We start from the raw sequence: 25,590 nt of genomic DNA on the forward strand, positions 1-25,590 counted from the left end.
GCCCCCCAATTGGCCCCAAGTGTTCCCCAACCACTTCAGAGATTCAGTCTAAAATTAAAATAAATTAGAATAGTAAAAGTCAGATGCTAGTTCATAAAGCTTATCAGATCTTATTTGATTAATTTTATAGTCGCTGGATTCATTCCGCCAAACAGATGTGGCTAGCTCTTCCAGAACAGATGCACAATTATTATCAGGTAATGTTTGGAAACCACCAGCATTGTATCAGTTCAAATTGGATGTTGTTGCAGAGTTTGAATAGACCAGACAAAGATTTAGTGTAGGAGCAGTGGTTCGAAACTCGCATGGAACAGTTCACGGGAGCAATGGCTTGGATGATTAGACATTCCGGTTCAATGGAAGGCGCTGAGTTAATTGCGATAAGAAGTGGGATGAAATTTTGTTTGCGGCTAGACATCACTGATATATACATTTTCTCCGATTCTGTGCAATCAATTAATTCCATAAACGAATAGGACGAGAACTTGGGATAAAATGTTATTATAACGCAGGCTATTCACAATCTTATGGAGTCTGGCAATTTCATATCTATACAACATATAAGAAAGACTGACAAACAACGTTGCTCATTAATTAGCTCGTAAAGCTTTTGATATTTCATCTTACTATTCGGAAAAATTTCGAGTTAGATCCAGTTTATTGTGATTCAGGATAATTTTATGATCTAAATTTATAATATTTTCGTCAAAAAATAAATATATATCGTCGTCAAGTTACATAAATATCACCCACTAGTAGAAAACACATTTTCAAATTCTATATTGTAATATGATATAATAGTGCTATATATACATTATATACCAACTAGGCTCCTGTCACACTATATGTATTTGATTGAATGGACATAGGAGCGATTCAAACACTTGCATGCAACTTGTGTTGACTTTAGAGTTAATGGATGCAGGTAGGGGTTGATATACACAAGAGGGCAAGACATAGATTTATTAAATTTAGGTAATATATAGCTTCTTCTTTCCCTTGGCATGTAGCATGTGTATATCAGGATATGCATGTATCTATATTTTATTTTATTAAATAATTCTTGCACATGAAAACAAAGACTATATACAAGAATTTCTAATGAAAATTTATGGTGTTTATATTGACCAGATAATTTTTGATAAAACTGAGATAATTTCATTGCACTACATTCAGTATCTCATTGTGTCATGTCATGTCCAGTCAAGTCAAGTCAAGTCAAGTCAAGTCAACCCTTTAAATTCAAAGTCTTCGGGTATTCTTACTTTTCTTTCCCATTTAATTGCTTGATTTTTAATGTCATATTGATATAATATATATACATAGACAGTAGACACACCCACTGACAAGTTGGCCGATTACATGATTTATCAACCCCATTCCATATATCTTACCTTAGCTACATGACTAAAAGCTAAAATGACCAGATATACTCTACCAATCTCTCCTTTATTCCTCTAAAGAAGCACATTATACTCTAAAATGGAAAACTTTGTTAACAACAAAACCTATTTAATTTAGAAATAATGTGTATATCACCATGCAAAGCATGCATACAACAAGTTCTCAAGTTCTTCATCACTGTCATCATTTACGCCGTGCCGATAAATCTGCCACCTGACCATCTTGGCCACAGATCTGTCCGGAAAGACGACGCTCCGGCAGAGAGGACACGTGACGAGACCTTGATGCAGCCACGTGTCAAGGCATGCCTTGTGGAATATATGCTCGCAACTCAATCTCCTTACCTCATCTCCCTCTTCATACATGGACAAGCAAACTGTGCAGCACTCGAAACTACTTTGTCCAATTTCCGATCGGGTTTCATATCGTTCTGACGGGTTTTTCTCTTCCACCAGTGAGAGAAACTTGGGAGCGGTTTTGTGGTGGTTGTCGGAAGTGATTCGGGAGGCACAGCATACGAAAACGATGAGTTGGAGGAGGAGGAAATTGTACAAGAATTGAATAGATGATGAGAAAAGATGAGCCAAGAATTTGAATAATGCCAACATGTTAAGAAGTATATTTTGAGATACAAATAAAGTCGTGAAGGGAATTTCATTCCATGGTTTCAATTTATAAAGCAATATGATCGTGTGAATACATTTGTTTGACTTACAAATTTAATTGCTTTAATTTGGTGATATGAAATCATGGAAAGAGGACCTACATGGGATTGGATTGATTTTCAGTTTTTTCTTTTTACGATTTAATATTAATTTCAAGTTACATTTTAATTATTAATTAACATTTTCAAGGGGAAAAAAAAACATTTTTGAACCTAAACAATTTTAATTGTTTATATTGTATATTTAAAAATTATAATTACAGCGTAATTAATTTGAGTCGAAAATTTCTTAATACGTCCATTCAAATTAATGTTTAATTACTTACAAAATTTAACCAGAGGAGACAGTGGTTGGTTGTCCATATCTAATATAACAGGATTCCAATTGCATAGAGTTCCACACACACAATAATGCACTAATGTGCAATCGTCGAAGGTAAAAAAGTTGGATTTGTACGTGTAGCAGCATTTCAAATTTAGGACAAAAAGGAAATTGAATATTGAAATTTTTTGATTTGTCCGTAGTTAAAATGATCAATCGATTACTTTGTGCAAAATTAACCAGTAAATGCATGTAGGAACCAGACATTTTTGTAAGTTAAAGCATATCCATCGTTAGTTAACTTTCGGATCACCTAGTCCTACCTACTTTATGTTGTGAAGACAAATGTCCAGTCATTAACATATTTTCTACCCTTATTTTTTGAGTTTTGGCTAAATAATAAAGCTTGAAATCGAGATAGTCTTTTGCATTGAATACGCAAAAAATAAAGAAAAAACCTCTTCATACATATATTAATTAAGTTAGATAGTTGTGAATGCTACGAGGGACATGGAAAAAAATCGACCATAGATTAGCTGCGAAAACATGGGATGCTCGGGAAACGTTTCCCACTGTACGATACACAATAATTTTCGTATTTTTTATAAGAAAAGTTATTCGTTTTATTTTTTCGCTACAACATCAAAAATTATCACAACAAAATTTTGTAGTAATTATAATTTACAGATGAGTTTTTTTAGATATAAAATGAATAATATATTTGACCAGATTTATATTATAAGTTGGATATTGATGTTTTATAAATATTTAAGATTTTATTTTTCAGGAAATTGTAAAAAAAAAAAAAAAAAACTCACCCAACCAAATTTGTTAAGCCAATTGCACACTTTGATCTTTTGTGTCGAATTTTTTTTTTAAATAAAATATATTATAACATGAACTAATTAAATAATTTTTATTATACAGATAAAAAAGTAAATTAAATTAAATATGCTTATAGATGTTAGATAAAAACGATCTCGGACCAGAACCCATCTCCGCCTTTTGGGGCTGAGTCCTTCTTTCAATGCTATATTTGAGTTAATAATTAAGAGTAAGTCTCTTGTGAGATGGTCTCACGAATTTTTTTATTTGACGGGTCAACCCTATCGATATTTAGAATAAAAAGTAATATTTTTTCATGGATGACCCAAATAAGAAATCTGTATCATAAAATACGATTCGTGAGATCGTTTCAGACAAGTTTTTTACAATAATTAAAACGATGATAAAACCAGGGAGGATGTTTGGTTTCCCTTTCACGTCATTCCTTGATCTGTTGTTAGGTTCCAATCATCAACCTTTCTCGATTAATTGTAGGTATTTAATAAGTGTTCTTGGTTAATACATAGGTTTCATCAAATTAATTAGTTCATCTCTCCAAATATATATATATAATTTTATTTTTTTTTCAAATAGAAAAATAGTTGAAAAATCTAATTTACAAAATATTTAGTTAATGAGAAAATTTTAGTCATAAACAAAATAATATTAAAATAAAAAATGAATTATATATTTGAGACAATCGAAAAAAAATCTATGTAAATGGGATGGAGAGTGTGACATTATTTATAAAAATAATAATTACTTATAAGATTAAGATATGATATTTACAGCTCTCCTAATTATTGCATTCCTAGTCGTTGCCACTTGAAATTAATTAGTTGAGCATATGTTAACAAATATGATAATAACTGAATTAATTAATTATTAGGTGCCTTATAATAATATATATATAATATATATATATATATATATAATTAGTTGGCCATGTTTTTGTATTGGCTTATGGTCGGTCGGGTCAGCTAACCCACATCAAGTTAACTGCATGGCTTCCCAAAATTTAGAAAATCTAATTATGAATTATATGGTTTATTAATTTCATAAATTAATTAATAAAAATATATATATTAATATTTATTTTTTTAAAAAAAATTATCCTAAAAAAGGTACTCGATTATGCTCTCAATTCAATTTGAAGCGAAACTAAAAACAATAAATAAATTAATCGAGTACAGATAAATAAAAATAAAAAAGAACCGAGCCGAGCCGACCGAGCCGACCAATGAAGCCGGTCAAAACAAAACACTGTCGGTGTTTCAGCCCGGCCCCACACCCACTCAGTCTCCAGCTAGCTAGCTATGTAACTTATGTTCTCCGCTTCTTATTATCAATTGGCATTCTTAGGGAAAGAGAGATACAGAGCTCTCTCAAGAAACCACGGCATCACCATTCTTGAACTGGATGTGCAGATTTGGTGTTCTGTAGCTCACTCCAACACAGGTTCCCCCATTTCCGCTAGATCTATCACGTTCCACTGTTTTTTCACTGGCCTCTTTATGTAACTTATAGAATGCAGGTCGGTTTATGATTGAATTTTTCGCATTCTGAAGCTGTCGACTTTTCTACCTGGGATCACTCGATCTAGGGATTTTTTTTTGAAAGATAACATTTTGGTGGGATTTTCAATGGGTTTGCTGTATCGGTGTATTGGGTTTGAATTTAATCGATATTGCATAGTTATGATCTTTCTGTTACTCCTTGAGGGGCCTATCGATCATAATTATTTGCTTCATGCTTAATGTCTATGATTGATGCTGCACTATATTTGATTTGCAAACGTGGGTCTGATCATTTTTTTCGGAGTTGGAGTTCAGATTCCCGGCATTATTCAACAAAGATTTTCGTTTTTTATTATTGACTGGGGCATTTTGTTTCAGATTTTAAAATTCTACTAGTGATTTGGTTAAATACTGTGTCCTGTGGCTGATGCAGGTTATAGCTTTGGCTTGTCTGGGTTAGATCCGAAGTGCAGACCTTGGATCACAGCAAAGCTGGCGACAACACTAGCTTTTCGCGTTGCTCCTTCAAATGGAAGCACACTTCCCACCAATGAGTTGGTAATATGCTTTTCAGGCTCTGGTCAATTGTCCATGTTTAATCCCTGAATTAATATACTCAAATATTCTGATCGAGATAACTGGGGTAGAAATTGTTCCCTCTATTTTATTCCGTGTTTGGGGTCACATGTATTGTGTACCGATATCTAGCATCTGATAATATAAATGTTTCTTGCTTGGTCTGATTTATTGCTCGATTGTTGTGATAATTTCAATGGCAATTCAAGAATCTCGAGTGAATGATCATGTAAATTACGCATTTGCTTGGCACGGTGCATTTGAGAAGGGGCACTTAGCATCTCTTTTATGCTTGAAATATGGCGTGAAGATATCTCAAAAAGAACATTTGATCATTCTAAATCAGGGCATCCTCTTTTCCGTGAATTTTCTTGAAACAATTTTATGATAGTTTGAATATGAAGAGCACTGATTTCCCGTTTTCGTTTTTCTAAAAGCATATTCTTGAAACCTAGATTGTGTATATTTCCTAGTATGCTGTGTACCTCTTATGCTTTTCTTTCTTCCAAAGAGATCATGATTCACGAGATACTGGCTGACTAGTGAACTATCTTGGCCAATAGATTTTCCCACTCCAGTCACAACTTTATTGTGTGCAATATTGTATTTTCTGTATGTTCCACAAAAAAACAACACACTGTTATTATTACAAGATTTTGTTTTATTATGTGCTTATGTTGAATTCTTTGACGCATCTCTGATAATTTTGTCTTAATTTATGTCCTTTTCTTCTGTAGGAGAGAAGTAGGGACGTTAAGTCTCTGGACTCCGAACCTCCAAGTCCACATCTCCATATGAAACTGAACTCAAGGTTGGTTAGAGTAGCAGTTGACATGCAATTAAATGTTTCAGATTATGTCTTACTTATGTTTTTGCTAAGCGATGGAACTTGATGTGGAAACCGTTGAAATATCCCATTTTCCAAACCCACCAGAGAAAGTCAATGGTCCGCGTACACTGATTGCAGATAGTAACTGAAGTTGGTTCACATATTTTCTTTCTCCTTTTACGATGATCAAGATATATATATCTCACCTTTACATGGTCTTCACCCATCAATTCAGTAACTCAACAATAGAGTAATTCTAGTACAACGAACAGCGTTGAGTTACAGAATTGATGGGTGAAGACCATGTAAAGGTGAGATATATATATCTTGATCATGGTAAAAGGAGAAAGAGAATATGTGAAGCAACTTCAGTTACTATTTGCAATCAGTCAGCAATAGAGTAATTCTAGTACAACGAACAGCGCTGATCTAGAATCCTAGATGGGGGTTTACTCAAGTTTATGAAACGATATGGAAGTTACTCAAAGCTCGACTTCTCATGAAGTTCTTTAGGGAACTCACTAGTCCCTCCTACATTTCGAGATGCCATGCAGCATTTTATATTGCAGCTACATGTTTCCTTAAATGTAACTAAATTTGGGTCACTTGATCTTTAATATTTCTTATGTTGGTAAAGTATCATTGTTAACTTTCTGTGTATGAAGACACATGCTATTAATGGGTTGCCACTACTTGCAAATGCTTTACATTCCATAGTATTTTTAATATTTCATGGCATGATTTAAATTTAGATGATGCTAATTAGATGACAGTCGTGAAATGGCTTCATGTATATTTTATGCTTGCAGAGATCGGAGTAGCATGGAGGACCCCGATGGGACATTAGCAAGTGTTGCCAAGTGCATTGAACAATTGCGGCAAAATTCCTCCTCACATGAAAAGGAAAATTCCCTGAGGCAATTACTTGAGCTAATTAGCATTCGGGAAGATGCTTTTGGTGCAGTTGGATCACATTCTCAAGCAGTACCAATTCTGGTGTCTCTTCTTCGTTCTGGATCACTCGGGATTAAGATACATGCTGCTACTGTTTTAGGTTCACTGTGCGAAGAAAATGAATTGCGGGTCAAAGTATTACTTGGAGGTTGCATTCCACCATTGCTAGGTCTTCTCAAGTCAAACTCAGCAGAAGGCCGAATAGCAGCTGCCAAGACAATTTATGCTGTTTCTCAAGGTGGCGTCAAGGATCATGTGGGGTCTAAAATTTTTTCAACGGAAGGAGTCGTCCCTACATTGTGGGAACAATTAGGGAAGGGGTTAAACAATGGAAATTTGGTTGATGATTTATTGGCTGGAGCTTTGCGAAATCTTTCTAGCTGCATTGAGGGATTTTGGCCTGCATCAATTCAAGCTGGCGGAGTTGATATCCTAATCAAATTGCTCAAAACAGGAGAATCAAGTACTCAAGCAAATGTGTGCTTTTTGTTGGCTTGCATGATGATGGAGGATGCATCTGTTTGCTCTGAAGTATTGGCTACAGAAACAACTAAAGTGCTCCTTAAGCTACTTGGAGCTGGTAATGAAGATTGTGCAAGAGCAGAAGCTGCACGGGCTCTTAAATCTCTTTCTGAACAGTGCAAAGAATCCAGGAGGGAGATTGCTAGTTCCAATGGTATACCAATACTGATAAATGCGACGATAGCTCCTTCAAAAGAATTCATGCAGGGTGAATTCGCCCAAGCTTTGCAAGAGAATTCAATGTGTGCTCTTGCAAACATCTCTGGTGGCTTGTCATATGTCATCTCAAGTCTTGGTAAAAGCCTTGAATCATGCATCTCTCCTGCACAAGTTGCCGACACATTGGGAGCTTTAGCTTCGGCTCTTATGATATATAACACTGATGCAGAATACTCTAGAGCATCAGATCCCATGGAGGTGGAAAAGACACTGGTCCAGCAGTTCAAAACTAAGATGCCATTTTTGGTGCAGGAGCGAACAATAGAAGCCCTTGCTACTTTATATGGGAATGCTGTGCTAGCAAGCAAACTTGCTGCATCTGATGCAAAAAGACTGCTTGTTGGGTTGATTACTATGACAACCAATGACATTCAGGAAGAGCTGATAAAGTCCCTTTTAATTCTTTGCTACAAGGAAGGTAGTTTGTGGCATGCTCTTCAAGGTCGTGAGGGAATTCAACTTTTGATATCTCTTCTCGGTCTTTCATCAGAGCAGCAGCAAGAGTGTGCTGTTGCTTTACTTTGCCTTCTATCCAACGAAAATGATGAAAGCAAATGGGCAATTACCGCCGCTGGTGGCATTCCTCCATTAGTTCAAATCCTTGAGACCGGCTCTGCGAAAGCCAAAGAAGACTCTGCAACAATTCTTGGAAACCTCTGTAATCATAGTGAGGATATACGAGCTTGTGTTGAAAGTGCCGATGCTGTTCCTGCTTTACTATGGCTACTAAAGAATGGAAGTTCCAATGGGAAGGAAATTGCTATTAAGACCTTAAATCATTTGATCCACAAGTCAGACACAGCAACAATCAGCCAACTCACTGCATTGTTAATCAGTGATCTACCTGAATCTAAAGCTTATGTCATAGATGCATTAAACAGTTTGCTCTCTGTGGCCCCTCTGACTGATATGATGCGAGAAGGTAGTGCGGCAAATGATGCGATCGAGACACTGATAAAAATCTTAAGCTCTACCAAGGAAGAGACTCGGGCAAAATCTGCGCTAGCTCTTTCTAGAATCTTTGACCTCAGAAAGGACTTGCGTGAAAGTTCCATTGCTGTGAAGACTCTATGCTCAATCATTGAACTTCTAAATGTCGAGTCTGAAAATATCTTAGTTGAATCTTGCCGTTGCCTTGCCGCAATTTTTCTTTCAATAAAAGTGAACCAAGATGTAGCTGCTATTGCTAGGAATGCATTGCCTTTGTTGCTGGTGCTTGCCACCTCTTCGGTGTTGCAAGTTCAAGAGCAAGCAGTGTGTGCTTTGGCAAATCTACTCTTAGATGGTGAAGCATCTGAAAAAGTTATGCTGGAAGAAATTATTGTGCCAGCGACCAAAGTTCTACACAAAGGCACGAATGTAGGCAAGATTCATGCTGCTGCAGCAATAGCCCGGTTTCTCCATTCTCGTGAAATTAATTCTGCTTTAATTGACTGTATAAATTGTGCTGGAACGGTGCTTGCTTTAGTTTCATTCCTCGAAACCTCTGACAGTGGATCTATCGTTGCATCAGAAGCACTCGATGCTCTTTCCTTCCTCTCAAGGTGTGTTGGAGGTATTGGACACGTCAAACCTCCTTGGGTAGTTCTTTATGAATACCCAAGTAGTATTACTCCAATAGTTTCATGCATTGCAGATGCCACACCGATGCTGCAGGACCAGGCTATTGAAGTATTATCCCGGCTCTGTCGGAGCCAACCTCTTGTTCTTGGTAACACAGTTGCTGGTGCCACTGGATGCATTTCATCCATTGCAAGAAGGATAATCAGCAACTCAAATGCTGTGGTCAAAATTGGAGGAGCTGCTCTTCTCGTTTGCACTGCAAAAGTGAATCATCAAAGGGTAGTTGAGGATTTAAATAGTTCAAGTTCATGGACGTCTCTCGTCCATTCTCTTGTTGGGATGCTAAGTTCTTCTGAGTTTTCTCAATTTGGAGATCAGGGCAATGAAGATACCATAAGCGTCTGCAGGATAGGTGAAGAAGAGGCTACTAGCCAAGGCTCCAAGAGAAGTACATTAGTTATTAATGGTACCAATATAGCTATATGGCTCCTTTCTGTGTTTGCAGCTTATGATGGTAAAAGTAAAGTTGAGATCCTGGAGGCTGGTGCAATTGAAGTTCTTACTGAGAAAATTTCTCAATCCTTTTTGCTGTATACACAGGTGCTAAATTTATGGTCTTGTATGTTTTTACAACGATAATATCTGAATCACTGTGCACCTATCTTAAAAAATTTCTTGGTATTGAGAAAAATGTTTTTTTTTTTTTCGCTCGCATTGTCTCTCAGAATGCTTATCTTGATCTCCTGTAATGTTCTTATCAATGTCGTGAACTTTGCTAGGCTGAATTTAAAGAGGATGGCAGCATATGGATTTGCGCCCTTTTGTTAGCAATCTTATTCCAAGACCGAGATATCATCCGTGCTAATGCAACGATGAAAGCTATTCCAGCCCTCGCAAGATTGTTGAGGTCAGAGGATTCGGCTGGCAGATATTTTGCTGCCCAAGCTGTGGCCAGTCTTGTCTGTAATGGTAGCAGGGGAACTCTTCTATCTGTTGCAAATTCAGGGGCAGCTGCAGGACTTATTTCGTTGCTTGGTTGTGCTGATGATTTTATCAATAACCTTCTGGAATTGGCTGATGAGTTTGGTTTGGTTCATTATCCGGACCAGGTGGCTCTTGAAAGATTGTTTAGGGTCAATGACATCAGGGTTGGGGCAACCTCGAGGAAATCTATACCAGCCCTTGTTGACTTGCTTAAGCCTATCCCGGATCGACCAGGGGCACCTTTTCTTGCATTGGGACTTCTAATCCAGCTTGCTAGAGACTGTCATCCTAATCAGATTGCTATGGTGGAATCGGGGGCCTTGGAAGGGTTGACGAAGTATCTATCTCTTGGCCCAAAAGATGCATACGAGGAAGCTGCTACTGATTTACTTGGTATTCTATTCAGCACAGCTGAGATAAGAAAGCACGAATCTGCACTGGCTGCTGTCAGTCAACTCATAGCAGTTTTGCGTTTAGGTGGAAGAGCGGCAAGATATAGTGCTGCAAAAGCCTTGGAAAACTTATTTTCTGCTGATCATGTAAGGAGTGCTGAATCTTCTAGACAAGCTGTTCAACCTTTGGTGGAAATTCTTAGCACCGGCTCGGAGAAAGAGCAGCATGCTGCTATTGCTGCTTTGGTTACTCTACTGAGTGAGAACCCGTCTAGAGCCCTTGTGGTAGCTGATGTTGAGATGGATGCTGTTGATGTGCTATGCAGGATTCTTTCTTCGGATACTTCGTTGGTGTTGAAAAGGGATGCGGCTGAGTTGTGTTTTGTTCTTTTTGGCAACACAAGAATCAGATCTACTGTAGCTGCTGCACGTTGCATAGAGCCTTTAGTGTCTCTCATTGTTTACGAGTATAGTCCCGCTCACCACTCAGTTGTCCGTGCGTTAGATAGGCTACTAGAAGATGAACAGCTGGCCGAACTAATTGCTGCCCATGGGGCAGTAATCCCTCTTGCTGGGCTTTTTCATGGTCAGAATTATTTGCTCCATGAGGCTACATGTAGAGCTCTAGTTAAGCTAGGAAAAGACAGGCCTGCATGTAAAATAGAAATGGTGAAAGCTGAAGTGATTGAGACGGGGCTTAGTATACTCCATGAAGCGCCAGATTTCCTATGTACTGCATTTGCCGAACTGCTCAGAATACTTACAAATAATGCTGCCATAGCAGAAGGTCCTTCTGCGGCGAAACTGGTTGAGCCTTTCTTCTTATTGCTGACTAGATCAGATTTTGGAACAGATGGACAGCGGAGTGCAATTCGTGTTCTCTTGAACATTTTAGAGCATCAACAGTGTGGCGCTAATTATACCCTGGCGTCTGAGCAAGTGATAGCGCCTCTCCTGCCTTTACTTGACTCTCCTGCTTCAGCAATTCAAGAGCTGGCCGCTGAGCTTCTGTCTCGTCTTTTTTTAGAGGAGCATCTACAGGGGGACCCACTAACACAACAAGCAATTGCTCCATTGATACACATTCTTGGTCCCGGTACACCCATTTTGCAACAGAGAGCCGTGAGGGCTCTTGTCAGGGTTGCAGGTACTTGGCCAAATGAAATTGCAAAAGAGGGTGGCGTGAGTGAACTGTCCAAAGTCATTCTTCAACCCGATTCTTCACTACCTCAGGTTTTGTGGGAGTCTGCTGCTTCTGTGTTATCCAGCATCCTGCAGTTTAGTTCTGACTATTATTTGGAAGTACCCATTGCTGTGTTGGTTAGGTTGCTTCATTCAGTCTCAGAGGGTACGGTTATTGGTGCTCTGAATGCTCTTTTAGTGTTGGACAGTGATGATTCTACAAGTGCTGAGGCGATGGCTGAAAGTGGGGCAATTGAAGCACTTCTGGTACTTCTTAGACGTCATCAATGTGAGGAAACGGCTGCCCGACTACTTGAGGTGTTATTGAACAATGTGAAGATCAGGGAATCTAAAGCTACCAAATCCGCTATTTTACCACTATCCCAGTACCTTTTGGATCCTCAAACCCAAGGTCAGCAGGCAAGGTTACTGGCGACTCTTGCCCTTGGTGACTTATTCCAAAATGAGAGCCTTGCTCGATTAGCTGATGCTGTTTCAGCCTGCCGAGCTTTAGTGAATCTGCTTGAGGATCAACCCACAGAAGAAATGAAAGTAGTAGCTATATGTGCACTGCAGAACCTTGTCATGTATAGCAGATTAAATAAAAGGGCTGTAGCAGAAGCTGGTGGTGTTCAGGTTGTGCTTGATCTGATTGGCTCAAGCATCCCCGAAACATCGATACAGGCAGCAATGTTTATCAAACTTCTTTTCTCTAACAATACCATTCAAGAGTATGCTTCTAGCGAAACTGTTAGAGGCTTAACAGGTACATAACTGATAGCACCAACCCTCCCCCACCACCCCCCCCCCCCCCCCATCTCTCTCTCTCTCTCTCAAGTGTGTTTATTCAAGGCATATTGATGAATGTACCGGTTTTCACAGCTGTGATTGAAAAGGATTTGTGGGCCACTGGCACAGTAAACGAGGAGTATCTGAAGGCTCTAAATGCACTATTTGGCAACTTTCCACGTCTAAGAGCAACAGAACCTGCAACTCTAAGCATTCCTCATCTTGTCACATCTCTTAAGACAGGATCTGAAGCCACTCAAGAAGCTGCATTGGATGCACTATTTCTTCTAAGGCAAGCTTGGTCAGCTTGTCCCGCTGAAGTTTCTCGTGCACAATCAATTGCTTCTGCGGATGCGATACCTCTTTTGCAATACTTGATCCAGTCAGGCCCACCTCGATTTCAAGAGAAGGCAGAATTTTTGCTGCAGTGTTTACCGGGAACATTAGTGGTGATAATCAAGAGAGGAAACAATATGAGGCAATCTGTTGGGGTACCAAGTGTGTACTGCAAAGTTACCCTCGGAAATAATCCCCCTCAGCTAACCAAGGTATGTATATATGATAATTTTATTTTCTAATTTGGTTCCGCGGTCATTCCCTTTCTGATTTTGGTGACATTAATCTCCTGTGCACCATCATATAATATTGAAAATGGGCTCCTGAAGGGGCCCAAGTAGGCTTGCTTTAATTGGAAATTTTGTGATTCATGTTCCTTTATCCCGTGCATGAACTGCAATGCGCACGTCTTATACTTTGGATGTTCAGATTTCCCTGATATTAATTGATGGATTACATGGTTACCTGCTCCAGTAAATGTTGATATCTGGTTGGGTTTTAAGATAACTAATGTGCATACTTTAACAAAATGGTTTTTGCTTTTTCAGGTGGTATCAACTGGTCCCAACCCTGAGTGGGAAGAGAGTTTTGCGTGGTCCTTTGAAAGTCCCCCAAAAGGTCCTGAAACTTCACATTTCTTGCAAGAACAAGAGCAAAATGGGAAAGGTAATACTCATCCTTCTTTCCATTAAACCTGCGCCAAAGCACGCATCCTCTAATTACTTCCTCATGTAATGGCAGAGCAAATTTGGGAAGGTAACTATCCAAGTAGACCGTGTAGTCATGTTAGGTGCCGTTGCCGGTGAGTACACGCTGCTTCCCGCAAGCAAAAGTGGCCCGCCAAGAAATTTGGAAATAGAATTTCAGTGGTCTAGTAAGTAGCAAAATTCGCGGAGACTTTTGATCAAAGACACAGGTCTCTGCCTGCAAAGTTTTAACACCGTGCATTCGGAGGTTGGTTTTTATAAATTGAATATCATTGGTGATAACTTTTTCACTCCGAGGCAGCCCCTTGTATATGGTTCCAAATCTATATTATATGTATTTATTGGTATGTTGATGTATATAGATTTGATAATGTGAGTCGGGAAAAGGCTCTTTTGATGTATCATTTCGTAGATTTTAAGAGGAACCATATGAGGTTGAGATTTTTTCGTCCAAACATTTGTTGTATGAATTTGAAGATTTAGAAAAACGTTTGGTTTAGGCTTTTTTTTTTCTTGGGAAATGTTTTCTTGATATGAAATGGAGTCTTATTTACGCTATATCGAACTCTTTTCTCCTCTCTTTTTTCATTGTTGCAAGATTTTTCTATTGATCGTATTTTGTTTTGTAAACACTTGATGGATGTCTTTTCAATGCTTCGAGCCTTCTAGTCTTCGACGATGATAAGAATATCTCATTGTATATTACAACATTTTGTCTAGTTTAAATTCAGAAACTGTGATCGTGATTGTTTGTTCATTAAATATCCATTTTCTATTTAAAAATTTTAATACGAAAATAATTTTGATTTGACCCGAACTGTCACACGATAGTATATGTGGGGTTTTAGTTTGATGAGTGTCTCTCTATATATTGATTGGATATGGACCTTATGATAAAAATAAATATAATCTTATAAAGTTTTTAAAATAAATGAGGAAAAATTGACAACTCCAAATTAGCACCGTTGAATTGGTATTCGAGCTCGCAATACGCGTCGCAAGGTAATCCATTCTCTCTGTCGTTGGCAACTGTCATTTGTCTGTACACATATTGTTGATGTGTTTATTTGATTCAAATTATGAAATCATTCATTTATATAATGAGAAGATAGCAAAACATGTAATAAACTTATAAATGAAGTAAGAAGAATCCACTTCTTCTCATTAACTTTTTCCTAAAGACTCACTTTTTATATGTAAAATGTCTTTAATTCTATTATTATGATCAGTTGAATTAGTTGGTACATGAAAAAAAAAAAGGGTGTTGGAGCAACTCTGGAGTACATAATGAGCAGCACCGCAGGTCACAAAAAGCAAAAGAAAAAACAGTTGCAGACTGTAAATCTAAAGGTCAGAATGGATTGTGATGGCTGCGAGCTTAAACTCAAGAAGGCTATGTCTTCTTTAAAAGGTAATAATTATTTAGTCATCTTCCTTCATTATATATGCATGCATACATACGTAATTGATATACATATGGATCGTTGGACGACAGGAGTGAAATCTGTGGAGATAAACAGGAAAGAGCAAAAGGTAACAGTAACAGGATACGCGGACCAAAGCAAAGTGTTGAAGAAAGCAAAATCAACGGGAAAGAAAGCCGAGATATGGCCGTATGTGCCCTACAATATGGTGCCTCAGCCATATGCTCCGCCGGCATACGACAAGAAAGCACCGCCAGGTTTTGTCAGAAAAGTCGATGCGGTCACAACCGAGGACCCCTACGTTACAATCTTCAGTGACGAAAATCCAAATGCATGTTCTATAATGTAGCTACTTCTTTCAACATTTGTGTATATATAGAAATGCTTTATGTTAAGTTAATTTAAGCCTGTCTTCTTTATACAACAAACATTTGGTCTGGATCGGAGAAAGGTATAATATATGGTACGCTTGTGTTGGATTGTGTATGGTTTTGAATAATAATATATTAGTATTTCGATTGGTTGCCAAGTTTTTTTTATAATTCTTGTTGGATTTCGACATTTTAAAATTTGATAGGGTTGAGGGATCTAAATAAAAAAGAGAACAAGTGAATAAACAATAAACAATCTATATATATGTATGGATTAATTCCAACTTCTTTAATGGCAATCGTTTTCTTAGCTTGGCTCAATATCGTATCCCCGCAAGACACGTACAAATTTAGACGCCATCGTTCATTCAGTTGGCTTGCAAGCTTTTACTAGATGTTAGTATCATCAATATTATACAATCAATGAATGACATCAGACAATAAAAAAAGTAAAAAAATAAAAATCAAAACTTTTTTCCCTCGAGTTACGTACGTAGCTAGCCTTTGGTTTGTCCGCAACCCATGATAGATTTAGGCAATTTCCCCAGTCTCTCCACCCCTTCTTCGAAAACAACCCCCATTCCCATGTAGAAATGTGACTCTATGTGACAATGGAAAGCCCAAGTCCCTGGATTATCAGCTCTGAATCTCAATGCTGTCCACCCATATGGATGAACTGCCACCGTATTCTTCATTATTGGATTCACATAATTATAGTTCTTCGGGTCACTCGATACATTGAACTTCCCCAAACCATACCCCATCACCCAAAAATCATGCCCATGAAGATGCCACGGGTGCGTCTCGCTGTTGTTCGGGTTCATAGTATTCGAATTCTGCAGGATCACATCCACAGTCGAGTTGAACTCCAACCGGTACGCTGCATTGCTGGTCGTGGCGTTCACGTTTTTTGCCACCGTATATATATCGTGGCTCGGGTCGTATCCGTCTGGTGGCGGTGTCTTGTCGAAAGCATGCAAGAGTTTTTCCTTAAACGCGATCAGATAAGGAGTGTGGGGCAGGCTAAACGACACGTTATTTACGGACCACCGGACGTATCCGTTGATCCTGTTCTGTGTGTTGAGCATGACTATGACCCTGTCGGATGTTTGCGGAGGAGGGTGGATGTATCCAGACCGAGCTCTGGTGGCCAAACTCTGTGAAAGTCGGGGCGAAACATCGTTCCATCGCGGTCCGACAGGAGGAGTCGAAGGAGGATTTCTTCGAGGATGGTTGGGATAGTAGTTCAAGATAGCTAATCCATCTGGGGTAGTGTTGTTCCTGCTGACAACTTGTGCGGAAGCCCAGTAATTTCTAGAGGGGTCCTGATCGGCCCGGATCAGGACGGAATAGGTTTCGCCAGAGTAAATGAAGAGATTTTTTACCTCAAATGGCTCCACATTGTGGCCATCTGCTTCGACTACGAGCATATTGTGGGCTTCGATTTGGAAGCTTAGTGCGGATAGAGCAGTGAGACTGCCGATGCGGAGACGGTAGGTTTTGCCCGGGATAACCGTGAGTGAGTATGGGTTGCACTCTGGATTGGTGGCGTTGCAGAGGCCGGATTGGATACCGGGTGTGTTGCAGTTGAATTTACCTCTTCCTTGGATCAGAATGGACTGGACAATACTCCAACAATATATAAGCATTAAACTTTGAGAAATCCTCAAACTTAACTGCATCAACAGTTTATTTTGGTTCTTCTATGATCAAATTATATATAATTAAACTCTTATGTACAGACTAACTCAAAATCCTAGATTACCATTGTTAGAAACCATCCTAATGGAAAAGTCAGCCTGACGTACCAAATCAACATCCTATTTAATTACTTACATGGGGTAACATCTAATTAGAACCAGTCCACAGATCGATTAACGGTGACTGATCCATGTGCTTCATGATCAACTAGTTTACAAAATAAAACATATACAACGGAACGAATATATAGTCCAAGAACCATAGAATCAAAATCCTATATATCATGTATTTAAGAACAACTTTAAGATTAAGGGTGATCGATCTATACATGTAAATAAATTTACTATTCTGTAGCTACAAGTCAGAAAGAAAATTTTTACCTGAGGCTCTCCAACCCAAACAAAGGGGAGAGAAGAAAGGCCAGTAGCTTGCTCGTTTGTGCTCTTGTGATACCAATCAGTGAGGATGATGCTTCTGTCGTAGTCATAGCCGTAGGGCTCCTTTTCCCCATCCGGTAACGATACCCGGATCGACCCGTACAGCCCTGCTTCTCTTTGCATACCATAGTGAGCATGATACAAGTATGTCCCTGCCTGCAATCCCTCATGTATAATTAATGCATGGTACTTAATTAGTTACTGATTGAATGAATATTATATGGATAAAATTAGCTTACTCTATCCACAACAAATTTGTACACGAAGGTGTCACCAGGCAGAATCGGACACTGAGTCACCCCTTCTGTTCCATCCGACCAAGGTGTTCCTATCTGTAAACACAATTAGTATCATACATGTATGTATGATAATTGAAGATAACGAATAATTAACGTAATGACAGATGATGATGAGTACGCAAGTACCTGTCTAATTCCATGCCAGTGGATTGCAACATTTTCGGTCAGCAAACTATTGGTAAGCTCCACCACAATGGTGTCTCCTTGCTGCGCAATGATGCTTGGTCCTGGAGTTCTCCCGTTTATCGTTATAGCCAATTTCTTGTAACAATCCGGAGACTTGAACTCGTACTTCACCTCCCATTTGTAATGTCGAACTCTTGCGCACTCCACGTTTACGCAACAAACCAACACTAATATGATTGGTGTAATGAATATTTTAACAGGTCGAAGCATGTTTAGTTAAAGCTTTAGATTTTTCGATCGTTTCAGATATATATTATATATATATATATATAAAGGTGTAAATCCCTTTATATAATCTTCTTGTTCTGAAGGAATTGGTTTTCCTGGAAATTTCTGATGCAATCCTCTAGTCAACTTCTTTGATGGATCTGATTGTTTCAACGCGCAAAATTTAAATTTAAATAAAATAGTTGAATGACGAGGAATCCAAGAAGTTTCTTTATGTTTTTTTTTTTTTTTGAAAAGTCAAGTAGCCAACATAGTATCATTCAAACCAATTATGATTATGATTATGATTATGATTATTATTATTATTATTATTATATATTATCCGCGACAAATTCAAGAGTACTAAATCGATGAAAAGTCAATATATATCTATAAATGAGCAAATCCTGGGTACTAATTATTTTGAGATTCAATAATAATTAAATGGTGTGATAAAAACTATTTAATTTGTGTTATAAATAAAAATTACTTAAATAATTTGTCTTATAAATAGTAATTAATTAATGGGATGAAGGAACACATCATCTCATAATATTATTTAAGAGTAAAATGCAATTTTCAGACAATTTCGTTTTCAGTAGCCGTCAAAGACGGGAAACCCTATGGGATGAAATGACCGGGAGTTATACTTTTAATAATATTTTTGCTAGCTATTTTTTTAAATGTGAATTTATTAATAATTTTTATACATTTTTTTTATTTTTTCATTAACTTATTTCTAATTTATTTTAAATTTAAATTAGCTAAATTAATTTTATCTAATCACTAATTATTATATCATAATAAAATAATATATATTTTTTAGACAAAAAATATCACACACAAAAAAGAACTTACCGTATGTCTCGGAACACTAAGTATATTATATATGGTAATAGTCCAAAATAAATTAATAGTATCCATGAATTTCCTCTTCAATAGGTAATGGGCATCATCTTCCCTGACCCGTCACGTGATCGTCTGCCGACCGAAATTAAAATCTCTCTTTTGTGAAAATAATTAATTAATTTTCAAATACTCGGTTGATTTTTTAAAATGATCCATGAGTAGGGTTGATTTTTTAAAATGATCCATGAGTAGTAGTAATTTGGTTTGGATTATATTCATATATATATATATATAAATATTCAAGTATATATATATATATATTTGAGGAAACATGCATAATATATACTATTCGAAGAAATGATAAGTAGCTATATATATATATATATATATATGACAAACAAAAAGGAATTAAAAAAATTAGATATTTTATGAGACGATCTCATTGATTCTGATCTTTATTTATGAGACGAATCAATAATATACATATTTGGAATAAAAAGTAATATTTTTAACATAAAAGTAACATTTGTTCACATGCATCTAAATAGAATATTTATCTCATAAATAAAATATAGGTATTTTATGAGACAATCTCACTTATATTTATTTATAAGACGAGTTAATCATTTTCAAATTTACAAAAAAAAAATTTTTTTGCATAAAAAATAATATCTTCTCGCTAATGACCTAAAAAGAAAATTTTTCTCAAACAAAATTGATAAATGATATCGTATCAAAACAAAAATTGTATGTTCAAAGTTGGCCTGATGTATGTATGTGGTTGACATTTTATTTTTAAAACTCGGTTGATATTTATATTAGCGTCCACGAGGTTAAGCCCCTGAAATAGTGGTGTGTACGTTTCCAATAAATATAATTTAATATACAAAGATAAGATTCATTATTGATTAAAGATATATCAATTCCAATCAATCCTAATTCCTACCCATTATTTAAATCTTAAATCTCATTTTAGTAATTCTGACATTAATTAAGTTTTCAAGAAGTTTAAATTATGGAACATAATATTTCTTTCTTTTTTTTCCCTCGGATTTTATTTTATATTATTTAAAAAGCTTGACAATAATATTCTTAATTATCATCCGGTCAACATATCTCACGAAATCAAATATAGTACATAAACGGTCAAACTTAGAATATCACGAAAATTAACATGAAATTATTAACATTTAATTGCACAAAGTCGTTATAAAAAATGGGAATTCAAGTATGTGGAGCCCCAACATACTTAAAAAAAAATTAAAAAAATGAGTCCACTTACTAAGAAATGTGCTTTCGTTGTCTATCTCCTGTCATTCAGCGTTTTTGCATCGGGGGCTCGTTATCAAATGCATGTCATCAACAATCTTCCGAATGGTTCCCCTTCGTTATTTGTTCATTGTGCCTCCAAAGACGATGAAATTTACAACAACACACTACCGATAGGTGGTGATGTGCCATGGAACTTTAAGGTCAATTTCTCTAGGTCCACCATGTATTTCTGTCGTTTCCGATGTGGTGAAAAAGATAAAGCCTTTGAGGTTTTTTACAAGGACTTGGCTGATTCGTGCACATTTGAAAAAGCCAGTATGCGCAAAATATGTGCGTGGTATGTTCAACAAGATGGATTTTATTTCACTGATAGGGTTCCACCCCGTGACTTGCGCTTGATATATGGTTGGAAATAATAATATATAATCATGTGTAAGGCTCATTTATTGAAAATTATTTAATTCCATGAGTATTGTTTTGTTATAATGCGACGATTTCATTTTCCTTTTATAATTTCAAATTTGCGATATGAATAAAATAACGGGGTGCGACAAATCTTAAAAACTCGATATGGGATTATATTATAACAGATTTAGACATAAAATGCTTGGTCGATCATGCTGACTAATTTCATGATATTTTTTAAAATTTAGTTTACATATAAAAAGGTTTAACGTTGAAAATGAGTTCATAGACCAAAAAAAATTTAACAATAAAATATAGAGGGATAAAATTAGGTTTTTTGCCATTTCGACGGGATAATTAGCAAGATAACTTGATCAAACTATTTTTTTTTTCCAAAATTTTCCCATTTTGGTATCGTCATGCATGTATTTTTTTTAAAAAAAAAAAAAAAAAAACTGGAAATATGCGTGTGTAAAAAAAATAGAATTATATCAGTAAATACAACATCTACAATACGAGTAAGGATGACAATGAGGAAGGACAGGAGCAGTTTGCCATCTCCATCCTTGTCTCCGAATTCCATTGCTACCCCCATTTGCATCTCATAAATTTAATATAAATATTTAGAGTAAACTCCCAATTAAATTGGTAACAAAATCTTCCAAAGTAATATTTCAAAAGATCTTGTGAAAACATTAGACCAATATATAATAATTGAAAAATAATAAATTAACGTAAAGTAGATTCATGAAATGGCAGAAAGGAATTAGTTAATATACTTTTGACTTTTTTGCATTTTGGAAATAAGAATTGGAGAATTGAATCACGTAATATACAGCTAGATTAGTTATTCTTGATCGATAGTGATAATTACAAAGAAAACAAAAGGTAATCCGAGGTCTTATGTTAAATATATGCTACGTGGTCAACTGCTTTAATTTCGAGAGATATATAAATATATTTCCATGTTCATCCAAATATATAATACACTTTATTATATGATAGTCAAAATCTTAGATTATTAAAATCATATTATAAAAACGATTATGGCTATCAATATGAGAATATCTTTACTAAAATAAAGTAGACAGTCTTGCTCTCTGCATGCTATAAACAACCTAAAATCACATGTTTTTTCAGTACCAGATATAGATCTATTATTAATTAGCAATGAAGAATACTTTGTTCATCGTATGCCTGATATTTTCATTGAGAAATTTCGTGTCATATGCAATATTTCATCAACTGTACGAGGTTCACGTGACCAATCATCTTCCTTACTGCAGCCCCCCATTGTTCGTTCATTGTGCTTCTAGAGATGATGAAGTTGTAAACGGTACTCTTGCTCAAAAAGGGGACGTGGGTTGGAAATTCGGGATGAACTTTGTGAGGAGGACTCTGTTCTTCTGTCATTTTTGGTGGGGAACGAAAGATAGAAGTTTCGAAGTTTTCAATAGAGATTACGAGGATATATGTGTGTACGATGAGCAAACAACGCATAAAAAATGTATCTGGATAGTGAGGAAAGATGGGTTTTATTTGATAGTTGAAGGGGCACCTCCTAACGACAAGAAGAAAATGTACACTTGGTAATATTAATAATCATGTAATTCATGACAGAATATGATGTGATGCCATCTTATCTTAATAAATAAAGTAATAATATCTCAAATTTAATTAGCGATGCAAAATTGCGGGGTAATACCCAACTTAGTCATCAATGTTTTGGGCCATTTCTAATTGATCAGTCTTCTTTCTTTTTAGAGGTTTGAAATAGTTTGAATTTCTTTACGATTTTATTTTTTATTTACTTTTTTTGTTTCAAATTTTTCTTTTTTTTGCACATCATGTTAACCTCGTCTGATTATATCTATAATAAGGTTTTACAAATACTTCTCACGGTTTATTAATCATGCAGTCACAACCGATGATTCATGTCGTAGATTATTTCAATAGCTCCTAACACGGCTATATTTCGTTAAATACCTCGAGGACGTAAACTAACAGATTAAATTTGTAAATAGTTTTGAAAAAAGATGGGTGAAATGTCAAGTACTTTTATGCATACATCTAAATATTAGAAGATGAGTCTACTTGTTTAGGTATCTTGAAACACAATACGCATAAAGTGAAATATTACTAATTGTATGCATGTTGAATTATAAGCTCTTTTAACTGTATTTTTATTCACGAGGTATGACTTGTTTTGTTTGAAAATTTCACTATTGCTGTATTTAAATCGTTTGACTTGTTTCGCGTAAAGGAATCTTTCGTTTCGAGGTTCTAAATTTATCTTGGAATCTTTTACTTTTTTGTGGCTCCGAGGAAAACATGTTTTGTGTAGTCTTCAACCGTTTGGACTTGTATCTGCAAGATGATTTCGGTCAGATCTTGGTCGAAAATCATTCATGATTTCTGATTCTTTCTAATTTAGGTATTCCGGACTGATCACTTCTGACCATACTTCAATGTGAGTCATATTACAGAATTTTCGGAAAGTCTACTTGCTCCCTGACAATTTTCTACTTCACATAAAATTTCTTTATAATTCTTTCTTTCAAATATATCTTATGCAAATAATATAGTTTTTCATGTCATTGTATTTAGCAGAAAATATTTGTTAACTAAATTTTGTTAAAATTTTAATGGAAACTTAACATTGTCCATCTCTGTGTGACACACTTGTAATCCCAGGCTTTTCTAGTAGAGATATCATCTTCAGTAAGTGAATCAACAAGGGAAGTTTTATTTACGGGAGAATCTTTGATGAATTTCTAGACATTTATATATGGTCTACTTAAATGTTGAAATGGAAAGCCTCACGAGCTTTTTCCAGCTAGTTCTGGTGCTGCACTAAATAATTATAGCTCCAGGAGTGCGATTATAATACTCCTTAATTTTTGTAGTTCTTTTGTAATGCTATCAAATGACATCATTTTGTCAATTTTTCTTTAAGAAAACATGTTCTCATAGCCAAAGTATCTTAATTTCCAGGGTTGTATTTCTTTATTAGCATTTCTCTCTAGGAACTTGGCATTTTGGGAAAGATAAATTGCATTGATGTACTTTGTTCTACTTCTGAATTTCATTTATATTTAGTAAATAACATAATGTATTCATCCGCTAAACAGATGTCATGCAATTTAAGGTTATACAGATCTTGAGTATATTTATTCATCTTCTATGTATATTGACTATTAAAATAGTCAACACCTATGAATTACACTTTAGATAAGGTAACATTTTTTTTGGCTATCTCGCTAAGAGATTCTCTGATTAAAATTGATTATTTGGTTTCTGACGAAGTCATGCCCCAATCAATGTTAACTGAACTCGTAAGACTTGTTTGTAAAAATTTAATGAATCATTATTTGGTGAAATCAAGTGTTCCTGCTATGGTTTTCAGAGCCGATGTCCAATCATTTACTGAGGTTTTCTTTGTTTTTTAAATTCGGTACATCAAGCTTAGTCATAACCTTCGTAAATATCGGTTTTAAAAGACTAATTTTAGAACGTTCAAAAGAAAAAATTCAAGCCAAGATTTTGTTAAACATTAAGCATCAAATTGAGTTTTTGTCCTAAACTGCTCTTAATAATTAAATACATAATTATGTATCGTCTTTTGAATTTCTCTAATATTTTTCGAGATTTTTTAAGAACCGAGACTATTTCTATGTATCTAATATTTTGAATCATTTTTTATCTTAGTAATATGATATGTTCCTAGTTTATCATTAGATTTTACTTTAGTTAGATTTCTTTATTTTAAATATTTCAATATATTGGAATAAAACATCTGAATAATAAATCTAAAGCGTGTATTGGGATTTATAATTTGATAAATATCTCATACTCAGCCAAATAAGTTAATAAAATTATATATCTAAAATAAATAAAATTAAATAAATAAAATTATGCTATAATATTATTTTCATGACATTTTTTATGGATTTTTTAAATAATAATTAAATCGGGTTATTTGGGTATTTTCTGAAAATATTTATGTTTAAAAGATCAAATCCAGAAAATTTTTAAAAGATAAAGATTAATTTAATAACGTTCAATTTAAAAAATCAAATCAATGTTTTTTAAAATACCAAGCATCAAAGTGAGTTCTTGCTCTAAATTTCTCTAAGTAATAAAATATAGAATTATGTATCATCTGTTGGATTTCATTAAGATTTTTCGGGAGATCAGAGGAATCTGAGAGTATTTATATGAATATAGCATTTTGAATCATGTTTTAGCTTAGTAATATAATATGTTTCTAGTTGTTCATGACATCTTATCTTGGTTATATTTCCTTGTTTTAAATATTTCAAAATATTGGAATAAAACATGGGAATAAATAATATCAAACGTATGTTCGGATCTATAATTTGATAAATATCTCAAATTTAGCAACATAAGTTAATAACTAATGCACCGACGCATGCGTTGCATGCTTGTACAATATTTTTTTATAATTCACTTGGTTTTTATAATTCAAAATATAATTATAAGAAATAGTGAGGGACTACAATGCAATTTTGATATATAAATTAAAAAAAGTTAAATAGAAAAAAGATAAAAATAAAAAAGACCCCACCTACAACTTGATGCATAAAAAACAAAGCCTCTATCAGCGGAACTACATATGGTTTGGATGAAAATT

General features: G+C 35.5%; 3 protein-coding genes across 3 annotated transcripts; 2 read left to right on the top strand and 1 right to left on the bottom strand.

Moving 5' to 3' along the window:
- The first annotated feature begins 4,525 nt into the window (after positions 1 to 4,525).
- On the top strand, positions 4,526 to 14,343 carry LOC142546493 (protein CELLULOSE SYNTHASE INTERACTIVE 1-like). Its single transcript, XM_075654243.1, is given in 9 exon segments — positions 4,526 to 4,673; positions 5,166 to 5,290; positions 6,046 to 6,119; positions 6,947 to 9,995; positions 10,175 to 12,719; positions 12,836 to 13,290; positions 13,627 to 13,701; positions 13,703 to 13,744; positions 13,820 to 14,343. Coding segments are annotated over 9 exon segments (6,639 nt in total). The 5' UTR covers positions 4,526 to 4,540; the 3' UTR covers positions 13,961 to 14,343.
- Positions 14,344 to 14,888: 545 nt separating this feature from the next.
- LOC142546495 (heavy metal-associated isoprenylated plant protein 23-like) lies at positions 14,889 to 15,738 on the top strand. The gene is made up of 2 exons (XM_075654244.1): positions 14,889 to 15,196; positions 15,281 to 15,738. Exons 1-2 carry the CDS (start codon positions 15,031 to 15,033, stop codon positions 15,556 to 15,558), a joined length of 444 nt encoding a protein of 147 aa, XP_075510359.1. The 5' UTR covers positions 14,889 to 15,030; the 3' UTR covers positions 15,559 to 15,738.
- An 80-nt stretch (positions 15,739 to 15,818) lies between these two features.
- On the bottom strand, positions 15,819 to 18,464 carry LOC142546496 (L-ascorbate oxidase). The gene is made up of 4 exons (XM_075654245.1): positions 18,144 to 18,464; positions 17,958 to 18,050; positions 17,662 to 17,874; positions 15,819 to 17,199 (listed from the first exon to the last, which is right to left on the bottom strand). Exons 1-4 carry the CDS (start codon positions 18,411 to 18,413, stop codon positions 16,078 to 16,080), a joined length of 1,698 nt encoding a protein of 565 aa, XP_075510360.1. The 5' UTR covers positions 18,414 to 18,464; the 3' UTR covers positions 15,819 to 16,077.
- Positions 18,465 to 25,590: the final 7,126 nt, after the last annotated feature.

This window comes from Primulina tabacum, chromosome 5 (assembly GCF_025594145.1).
Source record: "Primulina tabacum isolate GXHZ01 chromosome 5, ASM2559414v2, whole genome shotgun sequence".
Taxonomy (NCBI): Eukaryota; Viridiplantae; Streptophyta; class Magnoliopsida; order Lamiales; family Gesneriaceae; genus Primulina; species Primulina tabacum.

Coding starts and splice junctions, on each gene's coding strand:
- LOC142546495 (XM_075654244.1), top strand. CDS start 15,031: ATGAAAAAAAAAAAGGGTGTTGGAGCAACTCTGGAGTACATAATGAGC. Junction 15,197..15,280: donor GGCTATGTCTTCTTTAAAAG/GTAATAATTATT, acceptor GTTGGACGACAG/GAGTGAAATCTGTGGAGATA.
- LOC142546496 (XM_075654245.1), bottom strand. CDS start 18,413: ATGCTTCGACCTGTTAAAATATTCATTACACCAATCATATTAGTGTTG. Junction 18,051..18,143: donor ACTGGCATGGAATTAGACAG/GTACTTGCGTAC, acceptor TTGTGTTTACAG/ATAGGAACACCTTGGTCGGA. Junction 17,875..17,957: donor ACAAATTTGTTGTGGATAGA/GTAAGCTAATTT, acceptor GAGGGATTGCAG/GCAGGGACATACTTGTATCA.